General features: G+C 45.8%; 1 protein-coding gene across 5 annotated transcripts; it reads left to right on the top strand.

Moving 5' to 3' along the window:
- The first annotated feature begins 4,859 nt into the window (after positions 1-4,859).
- On the top strand, positions 4,860-18,061 carry znf395a (zinc finger protein 395a). Of its 5 annotated transcripts, none has more exons than XM_085278302.1 (10): positions 4,860-4,973; positions 12,448-12,608; positions 12,758-12,855; positions 12,947-13,056; positions 13,161-13,354; positions 13,458-13,558; positions 13,908-14,172; positions 14,253-14,342; positions 16,351-16,421; positions 16,685-18,061. In XM_085278302.1, exons 1-10 carry the CDS (start codon positions 4,934-4,936, stop codon positions 16,791-16,793), a joined length of 1,239 nt encoding a protein of 412 aa, XP_085134428.1. In that variant the 5' UTR covers positions 4,860-4,933; the 3' UTR covers positions 16,794-18,061. The 5 variants fall into 5 exon arrangements, with proteins under 5 accessions (XP_085134428.1, XP_085134351.1, XP_085134506.1 ...); XM_085278225.1 differs by having other exon boundaries at positions 4,861-4,973; positions 13,164-13,354; positions 16,682-18,061; XM_085278380.1 differs by having other exon boundaries at positions 4,861-4,973; positions 12,770-12,855; positions 16,682-18,061.
- Positions 18,062-18,178: the final 117 nt, after the last annotated feature.

Here is an 18,178-nt window from a genome sequence, read left to right on the forward strand (position 1 = left end):
AAACCGTGACAGTTTGCCACCTGTGCAACAAGTCCAAATATTTCCTCACTACTAAACCTTTCACGTTCCGCTGTGAGTGGGATTATATCAAAGTGGAAGCGATTGGGAGTAACAATAACCCCGCCATGAAGTGCTAGGCCACGTAAAATCACGGTGTGGGGTCAGCGGATGCTGAGGAGCATAGTGCACAGAGGTCGCAGACTTTCTGCATCCAAACTTCACGTGGCCTTCAGATTAGCTCAAGAACAGCGCGTAGAGAACTTCATGGGATGGGTTTCCATGGCGACCAGCTACATCCAAGCCTTACATCACCAAGCACATTGTAAATGTGGGATGCAGTGGTGTAAACATGCCGCCACTGGACTCTAGCGCAGCGGAGATCTGTGACCAATCACACTTCTCCATCTGGTGGTGCACGTGTCTGAATCTGGCGGTTGCCAGGACAACGGTACTTGTCTATCCTCATTGTGCCGAGTGTTTTGGTGGAGTGGGGTTATGGGTTGTTTCTCAGGAGTTAGTTCCAGAGAAGGGAACTCCTAATTCAGAATTTATGGTCGAGCGGAGCGAGCGCCTCTGCTGTGGGCTCCACTCCTGCCCGTCGCCTGCAGGGAGCTCTGCTGTCAGATGGAGGCGGTGTACAAAGTATGTGCTGCAACCAGTCTGTGGGCCCCTCTTGCTCATGTTGTTGTTGGTCCGTAAGCCAGCTGCCAAGGAGAGTGAAGTTCTAACACACCGGGCATTAAAAATAATGAAAAGTGTCACTGCAGCCACTCTCTTTATTTTTTTATTTTGCAGTTTTTTCCCGCTTCTCCCTGCTGAACTCTGCTATCGCTCCCTGTTCTATTCCTGCCCACCTATCAACCAGCCAACATTCAGCAGTCACATACGTGGACCGCACGACAGCAAATGTCCCCCCCCTCGGTCCGACCTAGAAAACATTTATGGGATTAATACCCTGTTAATAATTCAGCATACCAAGACTGTTTCATGTTCCCAACTTTGTGGGAACAGTTTGGAGATGACCCCTTCCTGTTCCAACACAATTGCACACAAGGTAGGTTCAAAAAGACGTGAATGAGCCAGTTTGGTGTAGAACAGGGCTGCCCAATCCCAGTCCTCGAGAGCTACTATCTTGCAGCTTTTAGATGCATCCCTACTCTTCAGCATGCCATCGTGTTTGGCAAAGGCCTGATAACAAGCCATTCATTTGATTCGGGTGTGTGGGAACAAGGATGCATCTAAAAGCTGTAGGACGGTAGCTCTCGAGGACCGGGATTGGGCACCCCTGGTGTAGAAGAACTTGACCGGCCTGAACAGAGTCTTGACCTCAAACTGACAGAACACCTTTTCATCCCACCTTGGGATTAATTGGAGATTGTCAGGCCTTCTCGTCCAACATCAGTGTGACCTCCCAAATGTGCTCCTGTAAGAACGGTCAACGATTCCCATAAACGCTCCTAAACCCTGGGAAAGCCTTCCAGTTATAGCTGCAAAGGGTGGGCTGACATTAAATTATGGATATTAAACTATGGATTAATAGTGGGAGTTACAAGTTATTATACATCTGAATGCAGATGTCCAAAATGCTGGGCATCCTCTGCACACGGCCATAAACAATCAGAAGAGTCTGTTCAGTGACAGGTTGCTTCTCCCAAAGACAAGAACTAACAGACTTAAAAACTCCTTTGTCCCACACGCCATCAGACTGTTTAACTCCTCTCTGGAGGGGAGAGGGAGGGGAGACAGGAGGACAAAGGAGGGGGGAACAACTAAGCTGTAGTGCCTCTTCACCTCACTGTACAATACCTTGTGCAATACTTTTTGTAAATAGTCAACAGTGCAATAGACTCAATACTTGAAATGTGCAATTCACTTGTATTTTTATTTTTTATTCCTATTTATTCTATTTATCCCCTTCGTATATTTTATTTATATTGTCTCTGTATTTATATATGTGTGTGTGTGTGTGTGTGTGTGTGTGTGTGTGTGTGTGTGTGTGTGTGTGTGTGTGTGTGTGTGTGTGTATATATAACAATTCTGTAACTGTAACTTCGGTCGTTGCTGTGCTTTTTTTGGAAGTCGAATTTCCCAGAGGAACCCACCCGAGGGATTAATAAAGTTCTATCTTATCTTATCTCTTATCTTAAAAGCTTATTGCAATACAGTGAATGTTTTTAAACATAAAGGCTGGATGAACCTAATATTCTTCCTCTAAGTTCAGACAAACTGATGTTATTATATTTGACTTATAAACCTTAGAAACAGGATTTCTAATCACACTGACTCGGACAGCATTAAATAAACTCGGCCATTTTAACATCTTTCTATTCACATACAAAGCCTTGAATAACCATCGTATCATCGCAGCAGAGCACAATCTTTGCTCTCGCTCTCTCATAGTTTCAGTTTTCTTCTCCTCCCTCTTCACTTTCTCCAGTAGGGCTGAGAATCGTCACTGATTTCTAGAATCGATTCGATTCAGACTCACAAGGTCCCGAATCGAAATTTTGCCTCAGACAGTCAGAAATATTATAATTCAGATCATGCATCAGTACATTTCCATATTTTTATATCTATAAAAAGGAAGCTGACACTTGTGAGACTTTATCAAAGGTGTGAGCATCACAGTGAGGCTAGCTGCGGATAAAACACAGAAAAACATGAAGGTGATTTTCCTGGCCTGGATTTTATAAAAATATTCTGCAGTAGATCAAAAATGAAAGAAAACCATTAATCAACTTATGAACATTAGCTGATGCTGCTGACGTGAAGCAGAGCAAAGTTACAGACATTTGATTAGAGACACAGCGTTTCGCAATTTTGCATAATTTTAAAAAGTTTAAATTTGTTCAGTATTGAACGGCAGAAATGAGGCTTTCTTGTCAGAAGTAAGTAAAAGGAAACAAACAGCGGCCGACAGCCTGTAAACTACGGTAGACTTGTGCGTAACAAGCAAGCGAATAATGAAGAAAACAGATTTTTAGACGGGAAACTGTTGTTGAAGTACAGAGAGAGAGAGAGAGAGCTGTGCATGAAGTGTGATTTTATCCTGGTGGAAGCAAAACAGTAAAAGTCAGAGTGAATTCATGACGATGTTTATGTGAAGCGTAGTTTGGATCTTCTTTTGCTGCTGGTTCAGTCAATATTGTTTGGAGAGAGATCAAACCTGCAGCTTCAGAATCAGTGCAAAAAGGGCGTAAACACAAAGCTCGGACCCGCCGAAACATCAGAATCAGCGAGCTGTCGGCTTTCAGCCCCGACCGTGTCCGTGCCGTCGGGTGAGAAAGTCACATCTCACTGATCCTGATGCGTCGGCGGGTCCGAGCTTTGTGTTTACGTCTCTGTGCAGAATCCGTGTTCCTGCTCTCATTTACTGTTTCAGCTGTTTGGTGGTTGTTGAAATTTTGTGAGGTTTAACCTGAGATTCTGGCGTTTCAGGCAAAATAAATTTATATTAAAAAATCGATTCAGGATTTTAATGAATCGATATCACGTTATCCAAGCCAGAATCGATTTTAATCGATATATCGATAATCAAAACACAGCCCTATTCTCCAGCCTGTCACAGCAGATCGCTGCCCCTCCCTTCACATAGTTCTGTTGGGGGTTTCTTCCTGTTAAAAGGGAGTTCTTCCTTTCCGTCCACACGTTTAGAGTCTGAATGTCTAAAACTGATGAGAGAATCAGACTGAGAGTTATTCACCGAGTCATCTGACTGCTTCGGGTCTATCACGCCAGAGTGATGTCATCATCAGCTGATTAAACAACCCTGCATCCTGATGATGAATAGACCTTAAAAATAAGCTCTGCTATGCCCCAGGCATACACAGAAATGTGGCTCCTCAGGATAAAGAGGAGGCCACGTGTGCTGATAATGATGATGATAACTATTGGTTATAAATTTTTGAATATCGAGCAACGTTCAGGTTAATGCCTTTCAGATAAAAGAAAGCAGGGGAACGGGACTAACCCATGAACAGCTGAACTTTGTCAAATAAACAAACTAGTCTCAGGATGGAAAAAGTCTTTACCAGAATCACTCAGACACTTCCTGTTTATTTAATGATGACGAGGGAAGTATTTCAGTATTTCTGTTGCCTTGGCTGGACTGCATCTTCAGATCGCTCCGCGGCTGGTTTCAGGGCTGAATTTCTTCACCGATTTCCTTTCTGTCTTTTTTTTCTTACTTGTTGAATCACCCAACTTCCCCAAAGCTCCGGGTCATGGACTGCTGCCCTCACATCCTGCTGTGAGATTGCTTCACACAGTGCTGAATTCCTTCTTCCATTGCGAGAGTCTGAAATAGCAGAACAGACCCAAACCATGACGCTACCACCGCCATGCTTCACAACTATCAAATCTAGCTCACGGCGTCTGATCCAAAACGCTACGATGGCGACAGCCAAAATATCCTTTGACTCTGCACGACAGCATCTGTACATCGTTGATATACAGTCTATGCGTCACTGAGGATGAACTGGTCCAGTGTCAGACAAAGAAGGATTATTTTCAACTGTGAATCAGGCAAAGCTGCTCTGATAAAATCACTAGGTTTACAGTATACACCCAGGTGCTCTGCAGGGCTCCCCACACTTCCAGGCTTTAAACTACATGCCTCACTGGTGCATATTTATGTGTGTTTGCTTATTTTAGATATTTTCTACTCTGTTGTCCTCGATGAAGCCTCGAGCTGAAACGTGTTGGTCACGTAATGAAGTCTTTCATTACAAGCGTTGCTGTAGCTTTGGCCTCTTCAGGTTTTCTCCTCTTCTTCTACGAGCACTTTTGAAGGAGGCGAGGTTGAACGCTCAGCTCTGTGCCTCGCAGCCACAGTGAGCTTTGATAGGCCGCAGCGACACCTCCTCCTGCCCTGTCCGCCCTGAAAGCCAGCTCTTTGCAGCACGGGCGGATAAGCAGTGGAGAAAATGGATGCATGTTGCACTCCTGGTGTTTTCTGCGCAGGTCTGAAACTCGTAAGTAGATCTTAAACCGAGTAAAACTGAATTTCCTCCATTTGTAGCCATCTTATTTACTTGATCTGCTGAAGGTGAAGCACTTGCTTGTTTATTGGTTGGATGATAATGTCTCCTTATTACTGTCACGTAGTCATCGCACTGATGCTGAAGCAGCAGAAACAGATGTATTAATGTGATCCTTTTGAGGCCTTTATAGGTTGTTTTCAGTGTCTTAGTTCACTAAGTAGTTGTCTAAGTAATATATGTGCACCCAGAAACACGCCATAACTGGGCGTTGTGGAAACACACAGAGCTGCACTCCTCTCCTTTGCAGCGCAGCTCCATGCAGCACTGACACACAGTGATTAGATGATTCCCAGAGAAGCCGTCTCAGGACACGTGTGACAGACAGCTTTGAAACACGCCTGATCTTAAAAAGCAGGTGACACGGGTACGTTCATCAGATCGCCTCCCGCAGAAAGCCTGAAACGGCCTCAGAGTCTGAAAGCAGACACACACAGAGGAGTGAATCACGTCTGTGTGTGTGTGCTGACTCAGCAGGAGTAAGATTACAGAGAACGGTGTTTAAAAGCACCACAGAGAGTCTTTTGGCTTTACTATTCTTTATATTCTAGGATTTGCTGAATCTGATTTCTGTTTTCCTAAAACAAATAAAAATAAAAAAGAACAGCATTTCCATCTTAAAATGATAAAAACAAAGAGCAAAAATTCCAGAAATTCAGGGAATTATCAGTTTGATGCTGAAAATATCCTGATGTGGGCACCAGGACTTCATGTTTGGCCACCTCGCCTTCACTTCTCCTGCAAATCTGTCCATAAATTCCTGAGCAGCTGCTGAAAACTATCTGAAACAGTCACACGACGCTCTTCATAGAGCTGATAATAAATATCAGGAGGCCTTTAAACAGTTTTGAGTCAGACTGAGAAAATAATTCATTCCTGATTAAAATCTCTCCGCATCTTGTGTCCTGCTGATGTTTTTCTGGCTGTTATTTTTGCTGTGAACTGTCACACAGTGGGAGCTGCGAGCGCAGAGAAAGTGGGTCAAACTGTCGGCGTGACTCATTAACACGGAGCACAAAAAGAGGCGGAATGTTCCTTTAACGGCGGCTCTGCGGGGCCTGCACGTAGCTCACGCAAGCAGCGCAGCGTGTGTGTGTGTGCGTGTGTGTGTGTGCTACGTGCAGCTCTGTACCCCTGCACACACGCTCCGCCCACAGCCGTCTCTTTGTTATCTCTGCAGGATCACACCGCTGAAACTCCGCAGATGTTCCTGCGCAGTAATCGAGCCTTAGCGCGAAATGCGCAGGCGCAGCAGATGCGTACGCGGTGCTGGTGTGTGTGTCCTGCAGCTTTGCCACAGACGGTCGGTCCGCTCCTGCTCACAATAAACAACAGTCCTCGGTGGGGTGTGTGCCTGCGCTCCAGACCTCCGCCAATCAGAGCTCAGCTCCTCCCCCACGTGGTGAGCTTGTTTACTACGGGGCTCGAGCGGCACCGCGGGTGCTGATGGGAAAACCCGGCGCGGATCGGGGAGCACCAGAGTTCAGAGTTCATGTTTGTTAGTCTTCGATCCTCCGGACTGTGTCACATGACGTTCTATGACGTCATAAACTCAAGGAAAGCGGGTTTTGGAGGCTCGTGCTTCTCTGGTGTACGTGACTCTCACTGGGGATTGTTATCCTTCAGCAGGAACATAGCTGTGATTTCTTTCATCTCATCGATATCTCTAAAATTAGAATCCACCTGTCTGAGAGTGAAACACTCGTTCATGCATTTATTACTTCCAGGCTGGACGACTGTAATTCATTATTATCAGGATGTCCTAAAAACTCCCTGAAAAGCCTTCAGCTGATCCAAAATGCTGCAGCAAGAGTCCTGACAGGGACTAGAAAGACAGAGCAGATTTCTCCTGTTTTGTCTTCCTGTTAAATCCAGAATTCAAAATCCTGCTCCTCACATACAAGGTCTTAAACAATCAGGCCCCATCTTATCTTAATGACCTTGTAGTACCATATCACCCTATTAGAGCACTTCGCTCTCACTCTGCAGGCCTACTTGTTGTTCCTAGAGTATTTAAAAGTAGAATGGGAGGCAGAGCCTTCAGTTTTCAGGCCCCTCTTCTGTGGAACCAGCTTCCAGTTTGGATTCAGGAGACAGACACTATCTCTACTTTCAAGATTAGGCTTCAAACTTTCCTTTTTGCTAAAGCATATAGTTAGGGCTGGACCAGGTGACCCTGAATCCTCCCTTAGTCATGCTGCAATAGACATACACTGAGACCTCCTGTCTCCCCCCCTCCCTGATTCTGGCTCTGTTGGAGGTCTCTTCCTGTGCAAAGCGGGTTCTTCCTTCTCACTGTCACCGTGTGCTGCCCACAGCGGATTGTATGATTTGGGGGGTTTTCTGTAAAGCACCTTGTTGTTTCCTGACACAGTGAGAGCATAGAAAAATGTTCAGAAAGACCAAACAGTATCTGAACCTCTGTGTCTGTGATAATAACAGTGTGAGTGTATTAACTGTAAGAATTGTCAAACTGAAGATCAAATTTCAACTTTGAAGCCAAAGTTTGTCACCCAGCAGGACTCAGAGTACGTCTACCTCAGAGCCTCATCAACACTGAGCTTATTATTCCCTCTATTTAAAATCATCTTTATTTGGAGGAATGTGTCATCTCACGTCTGTTTCCCTTCATGCTTGTGCTTTCACTCTGGTATGTGTTTTGTCCTGAGGGGCCACTCTAGTCCAAACTGGTGATTCACCGTTTAGTGGCACAAAGAAAGAAAAAGAAATCCTCCGACATCTGCGAGTCACGACGGTAAAGTTTGTGACTGACTGCATAAAAAAACACAAATAACATAAAGGTGGAGGCAGCAGGTATTCTTCTCACCTCAAATTTAGGATGACGGATTCTTTATCCAAAAATCTCAGAAGATTCCCGTTACAGCAGCAAACACAAACATACAGCAGCTTCATAAATGATATGAGTAAAAAGCTCCGTCTGCGTTTCAGGTTCAAAGTTTGGCTCCACTTCTGAAAACAAATCTGAACTTTTTAAATAACCCTGTAAGCAAACTGAAGCGATCACATGACCGCGCTGACAATAGAAAACTGCGTTTCAATAACAGCAATGTCTGAGTTTATGTATTTCACTTTTACTTAACCAGGAGGAAAAAATGCTCTAGAGAGCAAAAACCTCTATTCCAGTCGCATCATCACAGCTGTGATCAGCAGACGTTTAGCCAAAAACAACAAAGAGCATATCAAGTCAGCTGCTTTGTCCTGACTAAATGCTGGCAGGTCGTGTTTGAAGGCCAAGAAAAACCATGAACAGGATTCATCCAGCATGAGCTCCAGCAACAGACAGACCGAAGGAGAGAACTTCCTCCACCTTTTTACAGGATGTAGGTCAGTCAGTGAGAACAGAGCAAGAAAGGTCAAAGGTCGAGCCTGTGGAAGGACAGACAAGCCAAGATAATCTAAATCAGTAAGTTTGCCACATAACATGACACAAAAAAGCTCCATAAAAGTTACAAAATCAGAGTAGCATAGAATAAAATCCAGAAAATAACCCAGTAGAAGAGCTCTGCTCAGTAGAAACCACATAAAATAGAATAAAAAGATTTCGTGACCTCGAAGGTGAGAGTTTCTTTCCAGCTTCACAGAAAAACCGAACCTGAACCAAGTCCTGTCCACGGCCTCTCTAATTAAACTCACTGTGGAGGTGGTGGGTGGGGGCTCTGCGCTGACCCCTGTGTGACCCGCTCAGCTGCCCCTCTGTTATTTTGAGTCTTCACTTGTGGCTTTTACAGAAAGCAGGGTCAGGGTCCCCGGACCTGCAGGGGAAAATGTGCCGGTTTGAATATCAGCCCTGCCTCCACCCTGCCTGCACCACCTCCCTGTCAGCTGAAAGATGCTGAGTGATGCCCTCCTCCCCCCATCCGCCCCTCCTTCGGTTTGGGTGGAAAGTTCCTACAGCAGCGGCTTTGCCTGCGTGCAGCTCTGAGGGTTTCAGGAGCTCCCGTCCAGCCGGATCCAGTCCGGGTCTTGCAGGTCTCTTGTCCCGCACTGAAGGTGTTGAACTGCAGCCACACACACTCTCCCTCACACACACTCTGAGCTCTCATTGAACGGCAGCAGACACACACTCAGGAATCCTCCGAGTCTTGTTTTTGGTGCTTTTCTCAGTCTGCAGGTAGGTGACAGCTGCTCGCTTTAAAGCACTTTTACTGCTCTCAGAGTTTTACTGCTGAAGCATGCGCAGTGCGCGTGTGTTTTTATTTATTTATTTGTTTGTTTGTTTGTTGTGTGTAGACTGTGTGTAATGCTGTGAGGATGGGGCTGCTGGGAGTTACAGCGTCGGGCTGACTGCTTCTCTTTTTCTCACTTCTTCTGTTTGATAATCATTTTTTTAATGAAGGATTTTTTAGTTTTTTGTGAAAAGGTTCATATTTTTGTGTCCTCCTCCTCTGCGTCGTCCTTCCGATCAAACACAGCGTGAGGAGTTGGAGGAGCCTCACTTTGTGTTTCAGGAGTTAATGATCAGCTGCAGAGTTGCTATTTTCCTGTTCATGCGGGGCTCTTATTGTGGAGGGACGAAGGAATCCGATTGGTTATGTGTGCGTGGGTGTGTCGGTGTGTGCTCACTAACAGTCTGAAGTGCTTTATGTTGAAAAGCAAGGATCCTACAGGAGTGATTCCCAAAGTGGGCTCCGTGAGGCTGATTTTAGGAGTTGTTTGCACTTCCTGTTAATTCCATTTTACAGAAACTGGCTGCAGTTCAGCCAGAGGAGAAACAGAGCACGCTCTCACGGTAAAACTCGGTGAATATAGGCAGACAACTTCTAATATGATCAGTAACTCTATGGAGACGCAGGACAGAAATCGAAATACCACATTCATGAGTGGCGTGTTTCTGAGACCGATAAAAATTTACTGATTTAAACTAGAACTAGAAAAAATTGCATTTCCTGCGAAAATGCTGTGTGGATGCCTTAACGCGTAAGATGTCTGCTGAAAAAAGCTGAAAAAGTTAAAAAATTGCAAAACGTTGTATGGCAGTGAAGAAACTGAAAATTTTGCAGAAAACAGGTGAAGAAGCAGAAATTGTTTGCTGAAATGTGGTGGAAAAAAAATGTTGCCCTGAGCAGGATTTGAACCTGACCCTCCTGGTCTCAAGGCAGCCACTTGTCTCACTGAGCCAAACTCATTCTGACAAAGAACATGTGGAGAGACTGACAATTTTGCTGAAATGAGCAGAAGCTGCTGAGAATTGTGCTGATATGAGGTGAAAAGGCTGAAATTTTTGCAGAAAAGAGGTCAATCAGCAGAATTTCTGCTGAAAACAGGTGAAGAAGAAGAAAGTTGCGCTGAAAAGAGATGAATAACCAGAATTTCTGCTCAAGAGTTTTTTTTCTGAAAACAGCTGAGATTTGTGCTGATAAGAGGTGAAAAGGCTGAAAATTTTGCAGAAGAGGTGAATAAGCAGAATTTGGGCTGAAAAGAGTTTTTTTCTGAAAACAGCAGGAAAAACTGAAAATTCTGCTGAAAATGGGTGAAAAAGCTGAAATTTGTGTTGAAAAGAGTTTAAAAAGTTTTACTGTTAACTGAAAGAAATTTTGCCATAAGCGGGATTTGAACCCCGGCCTCCCAGTCTGAGAACGGATGCTCATCTCACTGAGCTAAAACACAGGTCAACCCGGCAAGGAAAATCAGTGAGGCCACTGATAATATGGCAGAAATGGGCAAAAAATATTGCAAAAAAAAAATTCAATATCTCAAAAAGTATAGAAGTTATGAGCACCAAAAGTCATAGCACGCATTAGCAGAAAGAGCAGAATTTTTTAAAGAAGAATAATTTGAGGGCATCCACACAATAAAATAGAATAGCCCTTTATTGTGATTGCACATGTAGATAACCTCCAGCTGGGTGTTAGTGACGCTCCTGACCTCTGCTGGAGACATTGTTTGGAAACAGCTGACGTCCTGTCCCAAGTCATTAAAGGTACTTCATGTGAAACAGCCATGCAGCCGAAACCACTTTCAAACCTTCTAAAGTCAGTGAAACGTGTGTTTGTGCTGCAGAGAGGTCGCCTGAAGCTAAAACACGGGCGGACTGCGCTCTCGTGTAATACCACTGTGAGCCACAAGGTGTGTAAGACAAGAACACGCCAACAATATTTAACCGCGTGTTAGCGCAATATGTGTGTGTGATTCGTATTTCCACCACGCTTGATCTCCGTGTTTGACCACTGCACTGAAACATTGTTGCAAAGAGCTGCAGCGTTCTGGGGAAAGTTTTCATTGGAGAGTTTTTACAAAAAGCGTCTTTAATACTATAATACTGTGTAGATGTGTGTGTGTGTGTGTTTGAACTTTAAGGGACACTCTGGTGCTTTGGTCACTGACATCACCAAATAGGACACCATTTAAAGAAGTCAGCATCAGAAAAGTGTGCAGGGAAGAGTTCAGGATTGCCTTAAACTCCAACATCTGAAAGCCTGAAGTGAAGCTAAAGTATGTGGACGCCACCCCTGACAGCGCTTCCCTGACTGCTCGCTCTGAATGACGGGAAATGGAGAAATTGTTTATGCTGCAGCTTGTAATGATCATCAGCCATGGCCTTCCAGCTTTCTACCAGCTGTTTTTCTCTGCTCATTCAAGATGACAATCACCCCCCACCTCCACCCCACCCCACCCGAGGAAAGAAATACACAGAGGAACATGTCCACATACTTTTGGTCACACATGTTAACAGATGTAAACTGATAAAAAGAGGCTGATGGACAGTTACACCCATTTGCTCTCTTCATGTTAATCCTCTACGCTGTTAGTGACAGTGATAGTGAGCTGGTAATGACACACACACACACACACACACACACACAGCCTGACTGTAAATGACTCTGCAGCCTGTGACTCACTCAGATTTTAATCCACAGCCAACGTTTTCCCAGCAGAACGATTCAGATCCTCCAGTAAACTAAAAAACAACAACGATAAAAGTACACAACGTGTTTGTGTACTCGGAGTGGATATCTGCAGACTCACAGTTAGATAGGTAGTCCACTGGTGCCCAACCTGTGGGATGGGCCTCTCAGAGGGTCAGCAGATAAATCTTAGCCGTGAGTTTGTGCACAGATGCAGTGTTTACACAAAGGCGGAGGTGTGGCGTTGGTCCTAATCCAACACGGCGTGGGCGGGGCATGCACGGTCCCTTCAGGTTTTCTTATCTGAATCATTAAACACCGTTTATAAATTTCTCCTCTGCTAATATCTGTGACCGAAGCAGACAGTGATGTCCTGCTGACGAGCTGCTGGTGGAGGTCCTGGTTCTGCAGCGGTTCCTCTCCTGGACAGAACCAGTACCTCCAGCCACAGCCCTGCAGGTGTTTTTCTTCCAGCCACATGGTGGTTTCCTTCACCTGCAGCTTCCTGGCTGTGCTTACAGAGACTCCTTTGTTTCTTGCAGACATGATACCAAAGGCTCGTCTGGGGAAGCGTTCTCCTCTTGGGGCACTTGTGACCTCTACCTGTCCGGGGGTCAACCTGGAGACTGGTGAGACTGTGGTGACGATGGTGGCAGCGGGACAGCAAGCGACAAGCAGAGCAGACGGCCATCTTGGATTAAAGGTGAGTGCTGGTCCTGGATGTTGAGCTGAGAAATAATGTGGGGAAAACGCAGCGTCTGTCCAAATTAAGAGTATTTCTGTTCGTGGAGGTTTGTGTTGACTGGCAGCTTTCTGAGCCAATCACAGTGAGCCGTGTCTGTCTGATCTCAGATGTATTTCCAGTGTGGAGGAGCAGGTGAATCTTCAGTCGACAGCTCGCCTTCATCCTGCAGCAGATCCGTGTCCTCCAGCATCGATGTCCCGAAAAGGTCAGACGCGTCCCGCCTCTGGTGTTTATTTATCGTTTACTCTGTGTTTACCTGTAAACGTGTTTAAACGCCGCTTCCTGTCGTCCTGCAGTCAGAGGAGTCCTCATGAGGTGGACATGAACGAGCTGATGGCAGCGATGGTTCTCAGCAGTTTGTCCTGCAGCCCGCTGCTGCACAGCCCCGCCCAGCCTGACCTCGCAGGTACACAACATCAAACAAACAAACAAGCAACACGTTTTTCCTCCACGAAGCGAGGCTGGAGGTGTTTCTCCCTCTGATGGTTTTTGTTGTTTTTGCTGTTTCAGCAGCTTCGATGGAATGTGGCGGCGGCGAGCTCTCCGACAGCGGCTACTGGAGCGTCGGCCACGCTCACCGAAGCCCGGCTCCTTCCCCGCCAATCAAAGAGTCCGATGCCAGCCCGGCCACGCCTCCTGATGAGGGTGTTGACATGGAGCTGGACCAGGTGCTGTTTGATGAGCCAGCACCACGGAAACGCAGGGTAAGTGGCGGTTTACAGCAGTCACGGAAAAACGATTTATTGATTGTCGAAGTGTCGAAGACCACGAAAGTTGCCGGTGGTGATGATGCGTTTCCTCCTGCAGAACTCGGTGAAGGTGGCGTACAGGTGTCTGTGGCCGAGCTGCGGTAAAGTGCTGACGTCTGTGGTGGGAATTAAACGCCATATCAGGACGACACACCTGTGGTAAGCCTCACCAGACGGCGGCTCCATTCTCTGGCGTTGCTCAGCCTCGGGACGAGCTAAATATGGAAGCTCGTTACTGCCAGAAACATTTGAAAACTTCAGATTTATATCTTTACATTTTTATATCAAGTCTGACCGCAGCTGCTCCCACACAGATATGCAATGTGTTCATATTTACATTTATTTTTTAAATCCTGAAATTTCAGCATTTTAATGAAATTTCTGACATCAATGGGCTTCCATATATTTTTAAAAACTGTATTTATATAAAATTGTTCTTCAGAAAGTTTTTCTGACAGTAAGGAAGGAATTTGTTTAATAATAACCTCTGACCTCTGACCTCTTACAGCCGTGGTGGCGAACATGAGCGCTGTTCCCGCAGTGAGGAGGATTTTTACTACACTGAGATCAACCAATGGGAGCATCCGCAGCAACGGTCTCCTCCCCATTCTGGACACAGCGGCTCCTCCCCCGCCTCACCGGCTTCCTCCCCGTCCTCGCCTTCCAGCCCACCAACACCGTCTCCACCGTCTCCCTCCTGTGCCGCCCTGAGTTGCTCCGCCCCCTCGTCTTCTGGCAGCTTCTGGCAGGTCCAATCAGAGCACTCCTACCAGGTGTGTTGATGTTTTTTCGGCTGTAAAATATTAATGATTACTTTTATTGTTATAGCTAACTCGTATTTTTTTGTTTTTAGGCTCCTCCTCCGAGTCAACACGTGGTGTCAGCGGCAGCAGCCACACCATCCTGCCGTTGGACAGCCCCGCCCACCACCTGCCACAAACAGGTAAATCTTCAGAGCAACTAAGATCTGTATTTATAGGAACCTGAGAGAACTCGTTATTAACGGGTCGCTCCCGCACATCTGGGATCTCCATGTTTGATTTGATGTGGTTTCCACGTTTTTACGCCATCACGGGTACATTTATCCGGGCTTATGATGCCGCGAGGAGCACGCTAACTTGCGATCAGGGATCTGAACCTTTGTTATCTGTGAAAACATAAACACAGAAGTATCTAAATAGTCTCTGCTGCGGGCTCAGCACGCCCACAGAGGATAAACAGCGGAGCTCAGCAGGCGTGGGTGCTGCCCGTCTGCAGGCTCAGCTGATATCGCCCCCAACACGACGCGGATACCTGGATGTAAAGTCAGAGCAGTTGTTGATAAGCTGAGTTAATAATAGAACTTTGGCTGTTTTTAATCACACGGCTCTGCAGTAGGTGTCTGTGTCGCTGTAGTTGAAGCAGGATGCAGCTGCTGCTGGGGGAGGTGTGAGCTTAAAGGTCGAAAAACAAAAAACAGTTCGATCAGAAAGTTTCCCCAAAATTCAGACTTCAGTTTTTTAATAATCAGGTTTTATTGTGAAGGTGTGCTGAGCTCACACTTTGTGTCCTCGAAGCTACCGAGGAGCAGCGTGGACAGTTAGACACTACAGCTGCGTCGAATGGGCTAAAAAAAACAGTATCCGGTTACCATGACGTCTGGCACGAGATGTATCCTTCAGTGAGACCCACAGTGTAATTGGTTGGGTCCACGATGAGACCAGCTCACCTGTCCCCCCCCCCCCCCAATTCAGAAAAAGGATCGTGAAGCAAACTTCTGTTTCATCCCTTTAATCCGACAGAATGAGTCAGACTCATCATTACTGCACCACAGAAGTTGTTGCTTCCCTGCTGGAGCGTTCGTAGGTATTTCAGGATCCATCAGAGAAAAAAGCTTCAATTAAAGCAGGAAAAGTTTGCTGCTGCTACCATGGCGGCACCCGGACACCGAACGTCTCTCAGTCTGAGGTGGAACCGACATAAAAACTAAAAGCGTCCCGCAGCAGGGTGTCAGAGGTGTAAGGTGAAATTTTGGCTCACTTGTGCTTTGGGCACAAAAACTCGGCGTGACAGAGCTCTAACGAAGCTGCTGCCCTCGGCCGGGTCTTTACGGCGGAAAGTCCACAATTAACCCAAAGTTATCCTTAAAGAAGAGTGAAGGTTGTGTCCTAACAGTGTGTGTGTGTGTGTGCACAGTGAGGCTCTGTCTTCATTAAAAACAGACTTTTCTGTCCCCGATCTGCAGAGGAAGCAGCACGGAGGACTTTCCCTGAGAATTTTAGGTTCTATCCAAGTTTTTAAAGCTAATTACGGTGCATCCCCCCCACAGCCGGCACTCTGCCCTCACTTCTCCAATTCGGTGTTTTCTCGGTGAGTGTGCACAGCAGCCGATTGTTTGCTTCCTGCCACCGCAGCCTGTTCAAACTGGTTTCATTCTGGAGAAAGGAGGGTGCGTACTCCTCCCTCATGGTTTCATTCAGGCAGGAAAATCCCCTCACATCATTTGTGATTAATTCTCCATGAGCTGTGCACTGCAGAGCAGCGCTGCCACCTGCAGGCCGGCAGAGGACACTGCTCAGCGGTGACGGCTGTAAACAGCTGCTTCATGCACGACTGCACGACTGAAAACAGGCAGCTGGGCCTGAAAATAAAAACAAAACACCTCCTGACGACGAGCCAGACACACAATAACATGAACGTGTGGAGGCGTCTTGTCTTTTTCATCCTTCTGTGGCGATTTTATCTCATGTCTTCGATTCTTTGTCTCTGCTTTGGTCATTTTATGTTTGTTTTTTGAATTATCGTGCTTCTCTTTGACTTTCCAACGTGGAATATGAACACTTTAATCAAGGCTCCGTCCCCGAGAACGGGTCACGGCGCCCTGCTTCTGTTTTTTTTGTTCGTGCTTCAGAAAGCAACAGAGAAACAATGAAAAGCTCCAATCTGACCTCCTCTTCCTCTCTCTTCTTCAGAGTCTGTCATTCCGGGTGCGTTCGGTCAGTGTGGGAGAGCAGTGGCTGCAGCATCAGAGCGCCCCCTCCAGGTCAGTGCTTCTCTTTTGTTGAACAAAGACTGTATATATGAGATGGCTGTAGTCTATGAGATCCTCCCATTCAGCTGATCGCTGAGCTCAGTGCACACGTCCCTGATAACGAAGCCACGGGAGGAAAACTCGATGACACAGTGGCGTCTGATTGGCCAGCTGCTGTCCTATGTTGGCTCGAGCTTACAGCTTCCTTTCATGTGCGTGAAGCTTTAATCTTGAAGTCATTCGCTGACCCTTTTGTCTCCGTGTTTTTTCAGAAGGATTCGCGGCGAGGCCAAAAAGTGTCGTAAGGTTTACGGCATCGAGCACAGAGACCAGTGGTGCACAGCCTGCCGCTGGAAGAAAGCCTGCCAGCGCTTCCTCGACTGAGGCGATGGGAAGAGGCAGGAAGACTGGGAGGAAGAACAGAGGCTGGACTTTACTGGTGGATGTTTCTTTTAATGTTTTTACATCTGGAACCAGAAACGGTCCCAAACCTGTGCGATGAACATTTGGCAGCTCTGAAGCAGCTTTACACGTCCGCGTCACTTCCAGCTGAGCGCTCTGCGACTAAAGGAGCATTTCACGGTTTCTGCCGCTCACAGCAGCTGCTCTTATCTCTCTGTAAACACTTTGACTCTACTGATCTGAAGTAACTACACTCGGAGGTCAGTTTATTAGGAACACAGCAGCAAATCTGCCATCATAGAGGTTTCAACACGTCGGAGCTGCTTCACACGTATCCTGCTCAGCGATGTCGACCAAATAACAGAAACGGACGCCTGAAGTGAAGCAAAGGTTGAAGGTTACGTTTTTAATGAGTCAGATTTACAGACTGTCCAAGTCTGGTTTGGTGCTAAAAATCCAAATTTAAAAGAAAAGCAGCACACGTGAGATCCTGGAAGTCAGATTTTAGTTTGAAATCTCAAGCTCAGCGTCTCGCTGTGAGAGGGTGAAGAGAATATTTACAGGCAGTTTCTACAGTTTTTTCTTTTTAACAAAAATTTTAAGCAGAAAATTCAGTGCTGCTTCCATTTTTTTAAACTTGCTGCTCCTAATAAACTGGTGACAGAGTACGTAACATTTGCGTGCATATATACAAATAGAGCTATAATGAAAGAGTTCCTCTTGGAGCTAACACCTGGCACCTATTTTTTTGTTTCTTTTTGATATGTTGTATAAAGAGCAGAACTGACCGTCAGCAGCTTCTGATCGCTGAGACGTCGGCGAGTTTCTGAGAGGCTGAAAACACTTAAAATGAGACTTTTCTCGAGCAGGTTCTGCTGAAACGCGGCCGCTAACGTCCCGTTTCTCAACATCTCGTCTGGATTAAGTCTTTTTTTTTGTAATGTTTGGAAGCTGAAGCCATTTCCGTCTCTGTGCAGTATTGATCCGTTTACACAGAGTTATAATATCTATATTTTATATCTGCTCTTTTCTGAGATGTACATACAGATGATGTATTATGGGTCCAAATATGACGTCAATAATCAGTCTCACCGCAGCGAATACGAGACAAAGATGTGTTGATATTCTGCTTGTTTATGAAGCAAACGAGGAAGCTGAGGAGCGAAATCGTGTCGTTTTTACCGTGATTTCTTTTCTACATGATGTCAGTCCTGATGTTGTAGTAAATAAAGCAGAAAAAACTCTGGAAACGTCTTCGGTCCTTTTATAATCTGAACAAATCGCTGTTTAAGACTCATTTAATTTTGTGTTTCTCACAATCTTATTTTCACAGATCCGAAGCTTTTTATGAATCTCAGTTTTTGTCT

The sequence above is a fragment of the Mchenga conophoros genome, linkage group LG1, assembly GCF_057382185.1.
Source record: "Mchenga conophoros isolate Kocher_MC1m ecotype Shallow Benthic linkage group LG1, M_conophoros_male_GT1.1, whole genome shotgun sequence".
NCBI classification, from domain to species: domain Eukaryota; kingdom Metazoa; phylum Chordata; class Actinopteri; order Cichliformes; family Cichlidae; genus Mchenga; species Mchenga conophoros.